Raw genomic sequence first — 19,268 nt, 5'->3', positions numbered from 1 at the left:
TTTGTTAAATTTTACACGATCACAGCCATAGGAAAACATTTTTAAATGTAGGCTACATCTTTGCTAAGCTAAACATTGGGTTTACAGTACCTTGAATAAAAACCACTGAGGAATTTAAATATTCAAACAACATTAAGTAAAACAATTTGTGTGTGATGTAGCTAGCTAACGTTAACTGATAGACGGCTGGTAACAACAGGCAAGAGCCTATCTACTTACCTCGCCAGGCAAGCTAACTACTTCCGCTGGGTTTCGATCATTTCGGATCACAAGCGGGTTGAAGTTTTCACTTTTGTTATCTTAGAACGGTGTTAATCTTACTTCAAGATGGTGTCTATGTGTACGAAGTGAATAGTTGTTCTCAAAGGGTTGGTAATATCCGTCAAACAATTCAAAAACGCTTTCCACAGTAAATCCACACAATCTTCTAACCTTTCCTGTCAAACGTCGACTGGATTCCCGAAAGTAGTGTTACACGAGCGTTGTAAAAGGTTTCCTATTGGTCATCAGGTCTATCAATCAACCGTGATACCAATTGCATTAACCCTTAGGCGGAGTGAAGTATGTTTTCATTGCGTTCAGCTTTGTGAAATATCAGTTATAATGCTTTGTTACACAGAATAGTTCTGGAGGGTGTTCCAGAAAGCAGGTTTAGTGAAAACTCTGAGTTAGTTAACTCAGAACAAGTAGTAAACCTCCCAATAGGAGAGCCTCGTGGCTTTGTTTTGCTAGGAGAATGAAGCCGTAAGACTCCTCTATTAGGAGGTTTACTACTTACTCTAAGTTAACTAACTCTGAGTTTTCACTAAACCTGCTTTCTGAAATACCCCTCTGTTCGCATTATTTTACTTCCATACTTCATTTGTACATTTTATAATGTTAGCATTAATCAGTGGCTGAAAATTAACAAACGGTAAATATTACCTATATGTATTAGCGCTCTATTTCTGCATATTTGTAATGAGCGTATTAAAAACGGCATAAAATCTTCGTCCCTTCCGTTGACGACTAACGTTGTTGCCAAAATATGCACATTTATTATTTAAATTATGTGCAATAATAATTGAGAAAATGATTGACGTTCCTCACCTGTCACACACCGTACAAACTGAAGACACCACAAGATTCTGTCATCACAGACAGAATAAAGAACTAGCTGTAATAAACTAGCTCCGATAAATAATAAAATTCCATCTATAATTGATAAACCGCCTGTTCTTTCTGTCTGATTTTGTTTGTTTGTTTGTTTTGTTCTTTTTTTTTTTTATTTTAAAGAGACTCAATTTATAACTAAAACGGAAATAATTATCCTCAGAAGAGCACAGCACGTCACTGTAATGATAAAATTAGATTACAGACATAACTGAACCTGTATTTAAGAATTGAAATGTGATGAACGATGCAGGAAGAGAGTCACTAGAGTAAATCAATGTCTCTACTTCTACCACATCCTTAGACTTCTTAAGCTCAGTTATGCAATGTCAACTTCCAAAATTAGACTCATATCCTACCAGTTGTGCCTCATAATAACAGCTAATATAATTACTTTTTTCTACATATCAACTTGAGCAAACACTGTCTCGGTTTTGTGCATCAATTTCTCCATGTATTTGAACTGTTTGTGCTATCACTAACACTGATGTGCAGCATAGTGGACATATGTTATCTCTAGTTTAGCTTAAGCTAGCATATGCTAACTTTAGTTTAAACTGAGATATTGGCCCAGTATCACCACACTGCGTCTTTAAGACCAAGAGGCTGAGTCCATTTTAAAGGGGAGGGACTTCCCGTTCTTGCTATCAGACGAGTTGCCAGAAAATGTAGGCTGTAGTTTCACCAGAACTCTGTGGCAAGTAAGTGCACTGTGCAACTCTTCAACAAATGACCACATTACAGATGTATCAGAGTACATACGTATAACATGTGTCATACTTATTACTTATCATATAAAATACAAGTCAAAAGAAAGCATCAAACTTCAATAAACAGGTAAAAGCATACCCTGACACATCTATCAAATAGTTTTCTATTCTGAAACTATTGTCTCAGCCTAAGTTTGTTATGTTATTTTGTAAAATGTAATATTTAACACTTCCAGCCATTCAGGCACCATTACACTGTTAGTAGTTTATTGGGGTGATGTAATGATGACTAAGCTCCAGTACTCTGTATCGTGCATAATAAGATGCTCTGATGAGCACTAAGTGAGACAAGCTGATAAAACTGGAAACTCCTCTCACTCATGGGCTTCATATAGTCTTTGATTACAAACAGCAATGTCATGAATCTAAAGGAAAAGTTTCAAAACTGAAAGAAAACACAAAGAAGGGTCAAGGGGATTTCTGATGTGATAGAAGGGTTTTCCTAAAAAATGTGTTAACACGCTGGTCGGGGGCGGAGAGATGATTCAGTCTGACACCTTATTACCATCACAAATTAATTTTCATTCAGTTGTATATATTTGGAATACATTTAATATTGTGAGATTGTGAATATGTAACTATTAACATGCAGGATTAATTTCTCTCTGAGAATGTTCGGAATGCCTGTTGGACTAGTCAATCCAAAATCAGACCTGAGTGACCAAAACTCCTGGGGAATGTACAAATGACTCAGCTTGACACATCAAAGACCATAAGTTTGGGATGAGGTAAGTACAGGAGAGAGGTCGCTATGTGAACTTTTACATCATCAATCTGATGTGGGGCACTTCCTCATATAGGGAAAGTCTCAGGCTCCACTTTCAGGAAAACAGTATAATCTATTTTTCTGACTATCTATATACACACATACATGCAGAAATATATAAAACTGCATTAGGACACAGATCATTTTAATTTTACTGGCCATGGAATAATTCATAAACTGTCTTGATCTCATTTATAAATACCTGAGATAGAGAGACACACATGAATATTCCTTCAGCATTAAGAATATTACAATATTAAGAGAACTGAAATGTATTTTTATTACACACAAATGATACACATTCAATCTGCACAAAATAAATCAATTTAACGTGCCACACAGGAAATATATTGTGTCAAATATCAAATTTCCAGTGAATGCATCCAACAAACATAGAAGCGCACTTCTCTGAGAGAGGAGATGCTCTTAAGAGCTGTGACTGATGTCTGGTGTCAAGATGGCCGCCATCCTTCAGTTATCACAGTACTGTACCTTTAAGACGGACAGCAGCAGCACTGTGATAACTGAAAGAGGGGAGCCTGTCAAGTCAAGCAGAGCCAGGCAGCAGGGCCATCCACAGATGTATCTGTGCGCTCTGTGTCTCTCTTTCTCCCTCTGTCTCTCTCTCTCACATGCACACACACAGGGCATGTAGACAGGTAAGAGTGCGTATGTGTGTGTGTGTGTGTGTTTGTATGCAGCATAAGTGACAGTCATCCTTGCTTAGTTACAACTGACTTAACTGTCAAAATTCTAATATTAATCAGTTCAACAAGTTGGAAAAAACTGACAGTTATCTACAGCTTTACTGTTATTTAATTTAGTTGTACAATAAGAAGACAAAACCCAAAAGCAGAGAGAGCGTAGAGAGTTTTTTTTTTTTCTGTGAAAACTAATCTATCCAAGATTCGATCAGATGCCGTTTGTTTCGTGATATACACCCACTGATGAAAAACAATAAAAACACATCAAATAAACCCAAGATGTTTTTATAATCATTTCATATATACACATAAATGTCTACAATTTTCTGACAGTGAAATGCCTTTGTTTTGACATATTTTCTGAAACCTTCAATCACTTACACGAACCGACTCCTTTACGTCAGACTTGTTGTGGTGGCTCGGGCCCCGCCCTCGTGCTCGATCCTTCTCTGGCAGTCCAGTCGCGTAGCGCGCGACGGGCTAGGCCCCGCCCTCCGCACAATCGCTTCTTGTAAACAACTCGATTAGCTCGATACATGTACCATCGCAGGACGGCAGGAACGTTTGCCAAAATAAGCTTAAATAACATCTGCGCAGCACTGAAAATAAAAACGACACCAGCCAATTCATGAACATAGCGGAAAATTACAACACGCTGAATTATAGGCTAGGATTTCAGACTATGAGTTAACACAACAATAACAGGTCACTTTTCTTCAGTGAGCAGCAAGCACAACCATCAGGTTAGGCAGTGACAGAAAACATACGCTCTGATATTTAACTATTGCCCTGAGATCAAATAAGAACATAGACAGCGGAGCGAGCCCAAACAAAGCAGAGCAGAGCAGCCAAATGTAGTGCTTGGTCAAAACGTGTTGAAACGTCGGTTTCTTAGAGGACTCTAACATAAATAATGAAGAAGTTACTATGGAAGAAAGCGTTTAGAAACTGCTCGAATTCTTAGTAAAATCGGAGGTTAAGTTGCGCAGTTGTTTTGCTCCGTTTATCTCAGATTGTCACTGTGCAAGAAAAAATATTCTTTGTTAAATTTGCAAAGAGTATTATTGTATTGCACGTTGAGCGCTAACGCCCAGCAACTAACACACCCCTCTCAGGGCAAAAACAAATACCACGTCTTTCTAACACAAAAACAAACATACTCAATGGCCATCTTATTTAACTCAATATAATATTCATTACATTTTAGTGCTACTCACTTGCGATATCCACCTTTCATTCCTTTGTTTACGTTAATATTTTTAATGACGCAGCAAGCCAACAGCGAACAACGTGATTGTCGCCATTTTTTGTTATTGAAATCTCAATGCCATGTGACAAAATAAAACAACAGGCATTCGAGTCCTCACGTTCAAAGTTCACTATAAAGACTTTGTTAAGAATTGGTGATTGTCTTACCTGAGGGACTTTAAGTCCTTCCACAAGATATTGTTAATCGTTCACTCCTGAGTCCGTTGCGCACAGCGCAAAGCATGTGTTATGCTCTGACGCCACCGTAAGGCTTGCAACAAGTAAGTTGTTCGCATGGCAATTCCAGTTGACATGAGCGTGCTGAACGTGCGCTGGTGTAAGGGTAATGTCTACCATGAAGATAAAACTGAGGAATTTGGATTTTTTTCCCTCCCCTGACTGCCTGTCAATAATTGTTCTCAACTCTTCAGCTTGAAACGTCGGCGAATAGCACGCCGTGGAATTAAATGACAATGGTATTTCTCGTCCCTGACAATGTCCCATAACTCATTTTAATCAATATCAGAATGCACACTTATGTGTGAGAATTGTCATTTTCAAAGCCTGTGTCACGCTTGGTTTACGGCGAGTGAAGGTTAATTTTACACTTTGTGAATAGTGAATATTCGAGTTCGCAAACCCCCAAAGCATTGAATTTAGCTGTTCAGCACATATTTTACAGTGTCTGTGTACAGCTGTTTCTTGGCTTTACTTAAGTAGACTGAAGATGACAAAACAAAGTATTTTAAGTTCAGGTATATGTTAAGTACACTGTTGTACACTATAGCCTACATAAATGTAACGTTGTTATACATGATGAAGACCACTCCAAAGCGAGAATACAATAGTAGGCCTGAATGTCATTCGATGATTTATATTCATTCACATTGTAAAACACTAAGTATGAAACTTAGTTTTCAACCCTGAGTCCTTAGAGCCTGATTAACCATATGCAGGAGAAAAATGTTGTGGAAATTAGAATGTTTTATAAACACAAAATATAGTATAAGTCTGATTTTGCAGTGGGATCTTTTACCTCTACGTCTGAGGTTCAGTAATCACAAGAACCAGGTTGTACACCAGTTGAATAAAAACTACAACTACCACATTCGTGTGCGCGCATTTTCACCCTGCTCGAGCTCTGCTGCGCAGAAGCGCCAGTATTTCTTTATGGTTAAAGTCTGGGAGGCGCTGAGGAGAAGGGCGTTTGGACGTCTCCTCCATTCATTCGCTGAGAGTCTCCCCTCAAAAAGAAACAGTAGAACGACTGTTGCGTGGGTGGAGAGTAGCCAAATCTGTAAATTGTTCTTTTTTTCTGTGCAACAATACCAACTGTTTTACTGTAAAATCGAAGATAAAGTTGGGGTAAGTATGTGTGGAAGTGCATGCAACTTTTCACCCCGCATTCAGTCACTTAGTGTTGTTATTTTGTTGAGCTGACTACGCCAAATGGAAAGATCTGATGACGGTGAAAGCGCAGAATGAATCATTCTTTGGATGACTAACGTTACTGTGGGAGCCTCCTGCCAGTTATGACCAATCCCACAGCACAATCAATCTGTAAAACAGAAGAATGATTGATTTTAACATTTATTATTCATATCAATTGAATTTTATTACACTTTCTGTGCATATTTGTTTGTTTGTTTTTTGGTGTAGACTAAGTTGATACTTTATTTTACAGCATGTTTATTCACATAATTCTAAACAAACAAAGGGGGAAACGAAATTTTGATATTACAATTGTAAGCAGGGAACGTCGCAGAAAAAATGTCTAAATTATTCCGAGCCGTCATCATGGGTCCGCCAGGCTCGGGCAAAGGAACCATTTCGGAAAGAATAGCGCAGAGTTTTGGTCTGACACATCTGTCCAGCGGCGACTTTCTGCGGGAGAACATTGCTGCGAATACTGGTGAGTGGAACGCCCTAACTCCAGCATTTTCTTTTTATTATAAATGTTATTTTTATTATGCACAGGCATATAATCTATCGAGTGCCCAGAGGCGATAAAATAGTTAAGAGGTGTCGGATAAGCGCTGTGACTAGCCCTCTGTTTTGAGTGCAACGTTAAGAGAGTTCATTCGGGGTGAGCAGAATTCAAGTCTGCCATGCTGGCACGCTGCCGGTGTATAGCGGCGGCGTTTTCTAACTTTAGAAGAATTATTCAGTTCAGTGCTCTGAAACTTGTGAGTTTTAAGCGTTTTTGGGGTAAAAACCGTAGCCTCTTCATGCTCTTCATACCGAAATATTCTGTTTTCACAAACCAAATAAGGTTTGTTCCGCGGCATCAGGTCCAAACCGGTTGATACATGATTCCCACTGTGTTTTCGCTGGCTTTTCTTTGTAAGGTAATGCGTCATCTTTCCGTTAGACCGGTTGAGATGGATAATTATGGCTTATTATTTATCAGAAACTTTAAGAGGAGAATCAAGTTCGTGTTTCACAACTGGAAAGGGGTTGATGAAACCAGACTACCAAGATAAATCAGGAACATAAGTATGAGGTCACTTACTGTTCCCCGCATTTCTTCAGGCGTCTAATAATGCTGAGTAGTATTCTTACTACTTATTGAACGGCTTTTGTCCTACGGATTTCTCTTATTTTTCTTCGCTCAGTAATAATCAGTAGCATATTTTATATTAAATGTTGATGCCAAAGGGACCATCACCATTTCAATACATCACATCTCTCCCATTCTTTCCATTTCTTCTCTGTCCTGAAGAATTGCCTAATGGTAAATATGAAAAGTAGTTGATACGTGAGCTAGTTTCAGTGAGTAACTGATTATGTTTCCACTCAGACGTGTGTGGCTGGTTAAACTCTGAAGTCTTTTATTGTCTGAATAAGTAAATGAATAATCCCATTCTGCAATGCAGTTCCATTAATTTAAGTGTGAGGTTTTCCTGTGACAACACTGTGAACAGCTGTTGGGGCAACAACGTGTGTGCTGTTACAGGAGTAACTTCTGTCATGAGCCTGTCTGTAGAGAGCTATGCATAATATTCGTAGTAAATATATTACTTTAAGTGATCTCTTCTGTCTCTAGTTATGGTATTAATTTCATTCATCTGTGGTGGTATCCTCCTGCTAGTTAAGCCTGTCTCTGTCCACAGAAGCCGGGGTTTTGGCAAAGACTTACATTGAGAAAGGTCTCCTGGTGCCAGACCATGTGATGACCCGTCTGGTGCTGCCCAGACTGGGGGAGATGACCAGATACAGCTGGGTGCTGGATGGTAACATTATAAATACTGCTGTTTCAATGACACATGCTTATGGCTCTCTGCATCAGCATAAACATAGCATATTTAAATATGAAGTATATTAAGGCAAACTAAAATACACACACACACACCAAGATTAAAAATAGTGGCACCAGTGTTTTGACCTCTGTGGTGATAAATTTACAACAGTTTTGTATTTCTGAATTGATTTTTATTTTTCATATAATTTTCAGTTTTCTTGTAATATTCAGTGTATTTTCAGTTAGATTTCTGGGTTGTTTTGCATGACATAGATGAAACATTTTAACCAAGATGAAAACAAATGAATTGGTGGTCTTTTGAAATATAAACTGTTTCTGCAGCCCCTCTTATATTCATTTTCTCAAATGCCTGTGGAGTCTAAGATGATCTTATGTGTGCCAGAAAAAAAAAGCACTTTCGACTGAAACAACACAGATTACAATGACTTCTTTAACTTGCCGCATTGTACTGATTTATTCCTCCTTTTTCTGCGTTATAAACATTATTTACATCTTGTGCAACACTTTTCATATGGTCAATCAAACGTGAAATATGCTCCAGGCTTAAGTCTTAGGGAGGTTGCTGTTTTCGTGCTGTGCAGCGTGTAAGATCATGTATTTATGTACACTTTTGGAACTGTGACATTTACCTGCAGCTTTTAAAGACCTGAAAACATGGGAGAAAAATCACCTACTTTGTGATCATAACATAAATTAAAAGCATATTGCGTCAGTTATTATGTATCAATTACTTTAACAGACAGTAGTTTTGAGCTTGTTTTTAGCTCAGCTAAACTTAGCTAAACTTGGTCAGAGTTAGCAGAGTGTGAACTGGATTGGACTGGTTTATGTTGTAGAGTATTAGTGGGTTGGACTGGTTTATGTTGTATAGTATAAGTGGGTTGGACTGGTTTATGTTGTATAGTATAAGTGGATTGGACTGGTTTATGTTGTAGAGTATGAGTGGAGTGGACTGGTTTATGTTGTAGAGTATGAGTGGATTGGACTGGTTTATGTTGTAGAGTATTAGTGGAGTGGACTGGTTTATGTTGTAGAGTATTAGTGGACTGGACTGGTTTATGTTGTAGAGTATTAGTGGAGTGGACTGGTTTATGTTGTAGAGTATTAGTGGAGTGGACTGGTTTATGTTGTAGAGTATGAGTGGACTGGACTGGTTTATGTTGTAGAGTATAAGTGGATTGGACTGGTTTATGTTGTAGAGTATGAGTGGAGTGGACTGGTTTATGTTGTAGAGTATGAGTGGACTGGACTGGTTTATGTTGTAGAGTATTAGTGGACTGGACTGGTTTATGTTGTAGAGTATAAGTGGATTGGACTGGTTTATGTTGTAGAGTATGAGTGGAGTGGACTGGTTTATGTTGTAGAGTATGAGTGGACTGGACTGGTTTATGTTGTAGAGTATAAGTGGATTGGACTGGTTTATGTTGTAGAGTATTAGTGGACTGGACTGGTTTATGTTGTAGAGTATGAGTGGACTGGACTGGTTTATGTTGTAGAGTATAAGTGGAGTGGACTGGTTTATGTTGTAGAGTATTAGTGGACTGGACTGGTTTATGTTGTAGAGTATGAGTGGACTGGACTGGTTTATGTTGTAGAGTATTAGTGGACTGGACTGGTTTATGTTGTAGAGTATGAGTGGATTGGACTGGTTTATGTTGTAGAGTATTAGTGGACTGGACTGGTTTATGTTGTAGAGTATGAGTGGACTGGACTGGTTTATGTTGTAGAGTATAAGTGGAGTGGACTGGTTTATGTTGTAGAGTATTAGTGGACTGGACTGGTTTATGTTGTAGAGTATGAGTGGACTGGACTGGTTTATGTTGTAGAGTATGAGTGGACTGGACTGGTTTATGTTGTAGAGTATTAGTGGATTGGACTGGTTTATGTTGTAGAGTATTAGTGGACTGGACTGGTTTATGTTGTAGAGTATAAGTGGATTGGACTGGTTTATGTTGTAGAGTATGAGTGGACTGGACTGGTTTATGTTGTAGAGTATTAGTGGATTGGACTGGTTTATGTTGTAGAGTATTAGTGGACTGGACTGGTTTATGTTGTAGAGTATTAGTGGACTGGACTGGTTTATGTTGTAGAGTATGAGTGGACTGGACTGGTTTATGTTGTAGAGTATTAGTGGACTGGACTGGTTTATGTTGTAGAGTATTAGTGGACTGGACTGGTTTATGTTGTAGAGTATGAGTGGACTGGACTGGTTTATGTTGTAGAGTATAAGTGGATTGGACTGGTTTATGTTGTAGAGTATGAGTGGAGTGGACTGGTTTATGTTGTAGAGTATTAGTGGATTGGACTGGTTTATGTTGTAGAGTATGAGTGGACTGGACTGGTTTATGTTGTAGAGTATTAGTGGATTGGACTGGTTTATGTTGTAGAGTATAAGTGGAGTGGACTGGTTTATGTTGTAGAGTATTAGTGGACTGGACTGGTTTATGTTGTAGAGTATGAGTGGACTGGACTGGTTTATGTTGTAGAGTATTAGTGGACTGGACTGGTTTATGTTGTAGAGTATTAGTGGACTGGACTGGTTTATGTTGTAGAGTATGAGTGGACTGGACTGGTTTATGTTGTAGAGTATAAGTGGAGTGGACTGGTTTATGTTGTAGAGTATTAGTGGATTGGACTGGTTTATGTTGTAGAGTATGAGTGGACTGGACTGGTTTATGTTGTAGAGTATAAGTGGAGTGGACTGGTTTATGTTGTAGAGTATTAGTGGATTGGACTGGTTTATGTTGTAGAGTATGAGTGGAGTGGACTGGTTTATGTTGTAGAGTATTAGTGGACTGGACTGGTTTATGTTGTAGAGTATGAGTGGACTGGACTGGCTTATGTTGTAGAGTATAAGTGGAGTGGACTGGTTTATGTTGTAGAGTATGAGTGGACTGGACTGGTTTATGTTGTAGAGTATAAGTGGATTGGACTGGTTTATGTTGTAGAGTATGAGTGGAGTGGACTGGTTTATGTTGTAGAGTATGAGTGGACTGGACTGGTTTATGTTGTAGAGTATTAGTGGACTGGACTGGTTTATGTTGTAGAGTATAAGTGGATTGGACTGGTTTATGTTGTAGAGTATGAGTGGAGTGGACTGGTTTATGTTGTAGAGTATGAGTGGACTGGACTGGTTTATGTTGTAGAGTATGAGTGGACTGGACTGGTTTATGTTGTAGAGTATAAGTGGATTGGACTGGTTTATGTTGTAGAGTATGAGTGGAGTGGTAAAGGCTGTAAAGTATGATTGTAGTTGTGTCAGTCTTACAGAACGAAAGAAAGAACAGTGTGTACGTATGTACATATATATGCTAATATCAATTTTAGTAGTATTAGGATGAAGAATTTATAATTTTTTCATAGATATAAGAATTAATATATATATAACATGAATATACTCTCCTCACAATACAATATTCACACTCACTGTTATCTACCCTACCTCTATGATCAGCTATAGTGAGAAAATAGCTTCTGATAGGACAGCTAACTTCTGATAGACATCCAATGCTGCCAGTCAAATGTCTTCATTTAGACTGGAGTCAGATGGCAGACATTAACCAAGTATGCTAGTGTTTGACCTAGAAACAAGTTGGAACAGTTCCACTTCAGTATTTCTCAAGGTTGGTAAACAGCAGTGCCCCTGAAAAGGATTCCAGACCCAGCTGCACTTAGAGAAACTGCCATCAGTTCAGACTCCCTCAGGTTCAATGTTAAAGTAGATATGTAAAGATTCCCTTATCCAGATTCAGGCTCCAGTCAATGTAAACAGTGCTAAATTGTATAAGTGGCCTCATGGGACATTTAGAGGCCAAGCTGTGTTGTGAGGTTAGGGTCCCTCAGAGGTTATTGGTTGAGGTTTAATGTGACTTAAAGATGGAGCAGGCTATTTGTGTTTATTAGGACATAAACAATATGCTGCTACATTAAATTAACAATTAAATATGAATTCCATGGCATTGTCTCAGATAACGAGCATAGGCACAACAGTTACATTACATTTTCACATCCAGTAAATGGCATAAGGGTGTGTGCCACAGTTCAGCGTAACACTGAGAGCAAACTCATTTCTGACACACAAGTGGGTATATATATATATATATATATGGGTATGATTCAAACCGTAAGGTAAAAGGATGCCGGTGACATGGATGTGCTGACGGATGCACAGAGCGCTGTTCTCTGGCTGACTCTGTGGACATGGATGGACTGGCCTGAGATGAAAGCAGTCAAGCTTTAGCTTCAGCTTTAGCTTTAGCAGCAAATGACAAGTAGGAACATTATGAGCAGAGCAAACTGAACTGGATTGTAGTTTTAAACAAAGTGTGTTGGCCATACGATTCATGACTGGCAAAGCCAGTGTTTGTCTCAGTATAGGTGTAACGTTGGATTTTGTAGAAAGGTATAATTTCATTAGGTAGTTAGTCTGATAAAATTACTGTACTTGCATTAATCAATGTCTCAATGATAAGAGGACCTTAAGCGAGGCTCAGTGAAGTTGCGTTTATTAAGCACAAAAAGAGAAAACAAAAATAATAGGGATTCAGATATTTACAGTGTATACAGCTTAAGAATTAAAACACTGTTTAGCTGAGGAGAGAAAGAGGTGTGTGTGTGTGTGTGCGCGTGCATGCGTGTGTGTGTGAGGCAGCATGCTCATTGTGGCAGGAGGAAAGACAATGCATGAGTGATTGAGGCGGTTTGTTCACATCTGACTGGTAAGCTGTGTTAGTGCACGCATAGAAAACACATAGGTGACTGAGGAGGCCCAGGTGTGGAAGAAGAACAGTAGAGAAATGGAGGGCAGTTTAAAGCTACTCTGCTCTGTGGAGTATTCAGGTATGAAGGAGACTCGTGTGAGCAAATCTCTAATCTCTGAAATGAAAACAGAGGTTAATCTCGTGCTCTTGCTCTGTTATTCAGTCAGTATATGGCCCCCTGAACTGTTATACTGTTAGTTACAGCTTAACCCTGTAGGTTTACAAAGAGACTTTTGAGCTCGCAGTGAGACTCTTAGGTTTGCAGTGAGACACATAGGCTTGCACTGAGACTCTTAGGCTTGCAGTGAGAGTCTTAGGTTTGCAGTGAGACACTTAGGCTTGCAGTGAGACTCTTAGGCTTGCAGTGAGAGTCTTAGGTTTGCAGTGAGACACTTAGGCTTGCAGCGAGAATCTTAGGATTGCAGTGAGACACATAGGCTTGCAGTGAGACTCTTAAGCTTGCAGTGAGAGTCTTAGGTTTGCAGTGAGACACTTAGGCTTGCAGTGAGAGTCTTAGGTTTGCAGTGAGACACTTAAGCTTGCAGTGAGAGTCTTAAGCTTCCAGTGAGAGTCTTAGGTTTGCAGTGAGACACTTAGGCTTGCAGTGAGTCTTAAGTTTGCAATGAGACACTTAGGCTTGCAGTGAGAGTCTTAGGTTTGCATTGAGACACTTAAGCTTCCAGTGAGAGTCTTAGGTTTGCAGTGAGACACTTAAGCTTGCAGTGAGAGTCTTAGGTTTGTAGAACTCTGAGATGAGACTCTATCAAATGAAGTCTGCAGATAAAGTGGCAAATGCAGCCGTGTGAGGTCATTACACAGACAGAAGATTACATTTGGATGACTGGCAGCACTCGAATCTAGAGAGAGTGAGAGAGAGCGAGAGATAAAGAACTTATAAAAGAATGGCAAACTAAAGGCTCCTCCTGCCCAGATGTCTGACTGTGAGTTAAACATCCATGCGGTATTCAGTGTGTGAAAGCAAGGACGGCATCTTGCCCTTGTTTGGATCAGAACTGCAGTGAGATAGACACATGCAGGGTCCTGGCACAGTCATGCTGTGAAGCTCTGCTGGCCTGTAATCCATTACACTTCTTAATTTGTCTTTCAGAAGAGTTTGCTGGTTGTTTTGGAGAATGATCAGAGAGTTTCACTGCTGTGGCTTTCTAACTACAGTTTGTAAACTTGGAAATGACTCTTCTTTTCCTGCTGGTCACTAGAAAACAAATAAACAGTCTCCTCAGCAGAGTCAGTCTTGCTCCTATTGGTTGGGGTGTAACATACACACGTCTTACCAAAGAGATCTAGAGATTCTCCTTCTCTGTATAAAAAATATCCAAATCAGCAGTGACATAAACATGCAAATGTTTTACAGAGGATCGAATTAATGCTTTGTTTAGGAGACTGCGCCCCCTAACTGTGGATGTGTATGTGTATTTGCTTACATATGAGAATTTTGGCACGCTAGCTGTTTGCTTTGAAAGTAGAATAGAGAGTGGACTGTGCTTTGGCTTTGTAAGTGTGGTGCTTCTCTGCCTGACACTGGGCATGTGTGTGTGCAAAGAGGAGGCATAGGACACAATATGCTGAACCAAAAGGCCAGTGCGAGGGTCATGAGAAACAATCTCTGATCGTTCTCACAGTGAAACAGTACAGGCATCCCCAACCTGCATCTTCAGTAAACCACCGATTTGCTTTTGAAAGCACGCCCACATTTGTCCACTGTATAATATATGTACTCAGTCATTTATCATGACCTGACCAGAGTGTCTGGTTTAAAAAATTCCCAGCTGAAATAGTGATAGAACATCTGTGTGTGTGTGTGTGTGTGTGTGTGGTGCATGCATGGCACGTGCACTCGTGTGTGTACGTGTGTGTATATGACTGGACAGGATTTCCACGGACTCTCATCCAGGCTAAAGCCCTAAACAGTTCTTGTGATCTAGACATGGTTATCAGTTTGAACATCCCGTTGGAGACACTTAAAGAAAGGCTGAGTCACCGCTGGATCCACCCAGCCAGTGGCAGAGTCTACAACATGGTCTTCAACCCTCCTCGCATACAGGTCAACACACTGCTCTCCTTCACCTCCCCATCCCTCTGATCATGCCTGTTAAAGCAGGGGACAAAGAGCACTCTCTCCTGTTAGCTGTCTGTTCACTGTCTCTTCTCTTCTCTTCTCTTCTCTTCTCTTCTCTTCTCTTCTCTTCTCTTCTTTTTCATTGTGAGTGTTATTCAAAAATATCGTTGAGTAAGCTGTAAATACTGCAAAGGGATCACTTGTACCACAATAATTAGTAGTATTGCTCATAAAAAGTGTCTTTCATACAACTGCTGCAAGTTGTAGTGTGCAACTGCATGGACTTACAGAATCAAATATGTATGCAAGGTAAAAAATAAATAAAATAAAGGAATGCACAGAAATAAAATGATACTAACTGAACAGACATGAAGGGGTAATAAAGAATTAATTATGACATTGTGTGAAGGCATATCAGTGCCAAAACAAAGGACGTGTGTGTGTGTTTTCTGTACCTGAGGCTTTGTGTTTTATGATTGGTTCCCGTGTACAGGGTGTGGATGATGTCACAGGAGAGCCCCTGGTTCAGCAGGACGATGACAGACCAGAGGCTCTGGTGACAAGGCTGAGACACTATAAAGATGTGGCCAAACCTGTCATAGACTTATACAAGTTAGTGAATGCCATAAACCGTAACCTTTCCCCAGCAAACAGGTCTTCATTTAGCTGATGCTCCTACCCAAGGTACAATTCCCCAAAGCTTACCCTAACCCTGGGGAAGAGTACTGCTACCTTGTGATTACCCACTGCTGCATATTTTCATGATTTACATTATTAGAGGTGGGGATGGTACAGATGGTGACATCCTAGTCTTAATGGACACAGGTAGTTTCAATGTGGTGTAACTGTGTGGGGTTAATATGCACTCTTATGGCCATTTGCAGGTCTATGGGAATCTTACACACATTTTCAGACACAGAGACAGACCAGATCTGGCCGTACATCAGCTCTCTCATCAGCAATAAAATCCCAACTGTCCGACCAGACCCACGGTGCACCTCACCCTAATGATGGAACTCTGTCTGGATACGACGGAACAGAAACATCCAAAGGACAAAGCTCAAACAGCTCGCTTGATTTCTGGAGATTATCATTCCCTGTTACACCACCTTGAATGTAAATGCTATAATTTATAAAGGGAAATAGTGAACCATTGGAATGTGAGCAAAAGCTGAAATGCTTTATTCAGGTCTAGAGACTCAGAATTAATGCCAAAGCAAAAGTTGTTTAACCAGGCAAAAAATGATGGTGGGAAACTCAATTACATTATTACCTGCAGTTCATAAAGGTCTTTGTTTTATGGGTGTTACACACTAAACCATATGATTTTAAACACTTTCCTTCTCGGAGAATGACTGCCTTGGATGCCGGTCTCATAGCACAGGTATAGTCCTGCTCTAGTGTAATATTATAATGATGTTATAGCAGTGAAGTATGTTACAAGCGATGACAATTTGATCTCAGAAACAAAACAAAACATAACAAGAAGAAAACAGCGTTAAATATTGATATTTGGGAAAACATTAAAATTCAAGATATAACATGTTCCTTTCAGAAGTGTCTAAAATACCACTCAGATGATTTCTCTCCCTAAGCCGCACCCAAATCCTGACCTCGACCAGTAGCACATACCAGCAGTCTCTCTTTTTTTTGTTGTTGATAGAATCTTGTTCGTTGCATGTTTCAGTAAACGACACTGTGAGATGTTGTTGAAAAAGAGAATGAGACGCGGTGAAAGAAGAAACAGTGATCTCTTGTTAGAAGAGGACATAACTGCAAACATTTTAAGTATTCACATTTTACCAAAGATACATGTTAAACATTTAATTTTTCTACACTTTAATGTTTAATGTCTGTTGACACCAGAAGTCCATATTTACTGTTTGTCTCTTAAAAGCCGTTTTGTTTTATTTGTTCATAGCTTATTTTCGTTTGTTTATTTGTGTTAGGGAGTTTCGGCATGCTAAGTTTATTTTCTCTGACTGATGCAGACTCAGTTGAATCAGTGAGGCAAATGTCTGACCTGCACAGAACCACAAGTGAGTTCTCAATACAAGAGAAATCTGAGTCATGAAATATTTGCTAATTTTGTTGAACTTTGAAATGGATTTATGACACATTTGCTTCTGAGATTGTTTGTCTGGGGAAGATTTTTTGTGTGTGTCTGTGTGAATGTCATAATGATGATGATGATGATGATGATGCCTATATTTTCCTCTTTTCTTCTGTACTGTGAGAACAAGCACATTTCACACAATATTTGTTATATGGCTTTAAGAGGGTTTTTTCCTGTAAATCTGTAAACAGATTAATTTACACAGAAAATCTAGCGTCTCTGTCAAGATTCCTTCAACACATCTGGATAGCAGCAGCCAGCAAAATCACAAAACCTGTCTCACTCGAGCTTTTCCCAACATTTCCAAACTAAGGAGATGAAAGCATTCCCACTTTATCCAGATCATTCCAAGCTCCATACTGAAAGTGGAAAAAGGGCGAAAAGATCCCTCAGAACATGTACAGAGGAACAGAAATCATTGCAGAAAGGATATAGCTCACCCAATATTTTGTAACAGGATGTGAAAATTCAACCCTCTCTGCAGTTTGCTGGAACAGTGCCAAAGCTGTCTGTAGCCAATGAGAGAGAGAGAAAAACCTTTTTATGTCTCGACGTCCTTTTGTTGTGCAACAGTGCAGTGTGGTTTAACAGCTGCCGACGCTAAATATGCTACTTCCAAGGAAAATAAACATATTTTCTCTAAAACTTTGACAGTGATTGCTCACGTAATTAAAGCTTGGCAAAGAAAATGTCGCGGAGAAACAACGTCTAAACAGTAACTTACACCAGGGTGTAGCCACACATTAGTAATGAGTGGGATGTCGGAAGGGTGCTGAGAAGCGGAGCAGAACAACTACATAAATGTGTACAGACCCACAAACGTTCAGCACATCACGAAACCTGCTGTGAGTTTAGAGCCAGTTTTAGTAGTAAAATCCCGTTTCACTGATTCAGAGTATTCTATTGTTAAATACTTTTTTGGGTAGTTTGTGGTGATCAGTTACTTCGTAGTAAATTGCCAGAGAATACCCAGCCTTTAGCACGTCACCGTACGAATGCAGAGAATGAAAAAAAGGGAAAAACAATAATTATGTTTGTCAGAGAGAGAAATCTGAAAAGAAACAATTGCTTTGCAGCGGTGGGTCGCTGTAAATCTAATGTCAGCATGGACTTAACACAGCAGACATTTTCATTTACGTTTACAGCAAATTGAAATCCAAATTCAAATGTATTTGTACAGTGCTGTTTACCATTACTTTTTACAAGTGCTTTTCGCAAGACTCAACAGGGGGAGCCCCTCCCTCTCTGTTCAGCACTAAGAATGAAGATATTCACAGTGTAGACGGAGTCCAGGGTTACCAGATTCAGTGGCCTATAAAATTATGTACAGTATATAAAGGATTTATGGTATAGCATAGAAGATTATAGGAGTTCTAGATGCAATGAGATATAAGTTAATTAGATAACCATACAGTTTTTGTAATGATAAGTTTTTCTTCAGTTACTAGTAGCTGTATGAAGAGCTACTTTAGAGTCAAGGTTGAGAGTTGGTAATGCAGGTAAACCACAGGCTGTAGTATAGGGATAACGGAGTGAAGGATGTTGGGTCTGTGTAAGGTCAGGAGCAGGAGTGTGTAAACCTGAGGTCAGGAGCAGGAGTGTGTAAACCTGAGGTCAGGAGCAGGAGTGTGTAAACCTGAGGTCAGGAGCAGGAGTGTGTAAACCTGAGGTCAGGAGCAGGAGTGTGTAAACCTGAGGTCAGGAGCAGGAGTGTGTAAACCTGAGGACAGGAGCAGGAGTGTGTAAACCTGAGGTCAGGAGCAGGAGTGTGTAAACCTGAGGTCAGGAGCAGGAGTGTGTAAACCTGAGGTCAGGAGCAGGAGTGTGTAAACCTGAGGTCAGGAGCAGGAGTGTGTAAACCTGAGGACAGGAGCAGGAGTGTGTAAACCTGAGGTCAGGAGCAGGAGTGTGTAAACCTGAGGACAGGAGCAGGAGTGTGTAAACCTGAGGACAGGAGCAGGAGTGTGTAAACCTGAGGACAGGAGCAGGAGTGTGTAAACCTGAGGTCAGGAGCAGGAGTGTGTAAACCTGAGGTCAGGAGCAGGAGTGTGTAAACCTGAGGTCAGGAGCAGGAGTGTGTAAACCTGAGGTCAGGAGCAGGAGTGTGTAAACCTGAGGACAGGAGCAGGAGTGTGTAAACCTGAGGTCAGGAGCAGGGGACTCTAGACTTTAGTGGAGGTCTGGGCAGAGGGGCAGGAGCTCCTAGGCTTCATGTTGGGAGTAGTATCTTATAGACCTCAGAGTAGGTACCCCATTGTCCAGGTGAAGAAGAGAAGATAAGAAAAGAGGGCACATTACTGTTAAGTATGAGGGAGCATGCAGGAGAAGTTCTGAAGTGTCTTAAAGTCATTTAGATTTGAGCACAACCCTAGTGCTCTGCAAGGTCTAATTAATGCAGCGTCAAACTGAAAAG

General features: G+C 39.9%; 2 protein-coding genes across 6 annotated transcripts in view; one reads left to right on the top strand and one right to left on the bottom strand.

The window, feature by feature from the left end:
• jak1 (Janus kinase 1) overlaps nucleotides 1-3,806 on the bottom strand; it is a 35,542-nt gene extending 31,736 nt beyond the window's left edge. For 2 of the 3 annotated variants that reach the window (XR_004025940.1, XM_030792045.1), the window contains exon 1: nucleotides 220-412. The gene's annotated coding sequence lies outside the window, so the exon portion shown is untranslated. Of the gene's footprint in view, nucleotides 1-219; nucleotides 413-3,773 lie in introns of those variants that run through there. The other variant, XM_030792046.1, reaches the window with a different exon arrangement.
• A 2,081-nt stretch (nucleotides 3,807-5,887) lies between these two features.
• On the top strand, nucleotides 5,888-17,458 carry ak4 (adenylate kinase 4). Of its 3 annotated transcripts, none has more exons than XM_030791268.1 (6): nucleotides 5,888-6,005; nucleotides 6,394-6,552; nucleotides 7,754-7,873; nucleotides 14,552-14,724; nucleotides 15,233-15,351; nucleotides 15,624-17,458. In XM_030791268.1, exons 2-6 carry the CDS (start codon nucleotides 6,411-6,413, stop codon nucleotides 15,745-15,747), a joined length of 678 nt encoding a protein of 225 aa, XP_030647128.1. In that variant the 5' UTR covers nucleotides 5,888-6,005; nucleotides 6,394-6,410; the 3' UTR covers nucleotides 15,748-17,458. The 3 variants fall into 3 exon arrangements, with proteins under 3 accessions (XP_030647128.1, XP_030647130.1, XP_030647129.1); XM_030791270.1 differs by having other exon boundaries at nucleotides 6,391-6,552; XM_030791269.1 differs by having other exon boundaries at nucleotides 5,991-6,005; nucleotides 6,325-6,552.
• The last annotated feature ends 1,810 nt before the right edge of the window (nucleotides 17,459-19,268 follow it).

This window comes from Chanos chanos, chromosome 14, assembly GCF_902362185.1.
Source record: "Chanos chanos chromosome 14, fChaCha1.1, whole genome shotgun sequence".
Lineage (NCBI taxonomy): Eukaryota > Metazoa > Chordata > Actinopteri > Gonorynchiformes > Chanidae > Chanos > Chanos chanos.
The sequence above is the reverse complement of the archived record's forward strand: the minus strand, read 5'-3'. Positions and strand labels throughout refer to the sequence as shown.

Excerpts from the sequence above, each read along its gene's own strand:
- ak4 (XM_030791268.1), top strand. The coding sequence starts at position 6,411 with ATGTCTAAATTATTCCGAGCCGTCATCATGGGTCCGCCAGGCTCGGGC. Across the intron at positions 6,553-7,753 it reads GAACATTGCTGCGAATACTG|AAGCCGGGGTTTTGGCAAAG; the intron begins GTGAGTGGAACG and ends CTCTGTCCACAG. Across the intron at positions 15,352-15,623 it reads CCTGTCATAGACTTATACAA|GTCTATGGGAATCTTACACA; the intron begins GTTAGTGAATGC and ends GGCCATTTGCAG.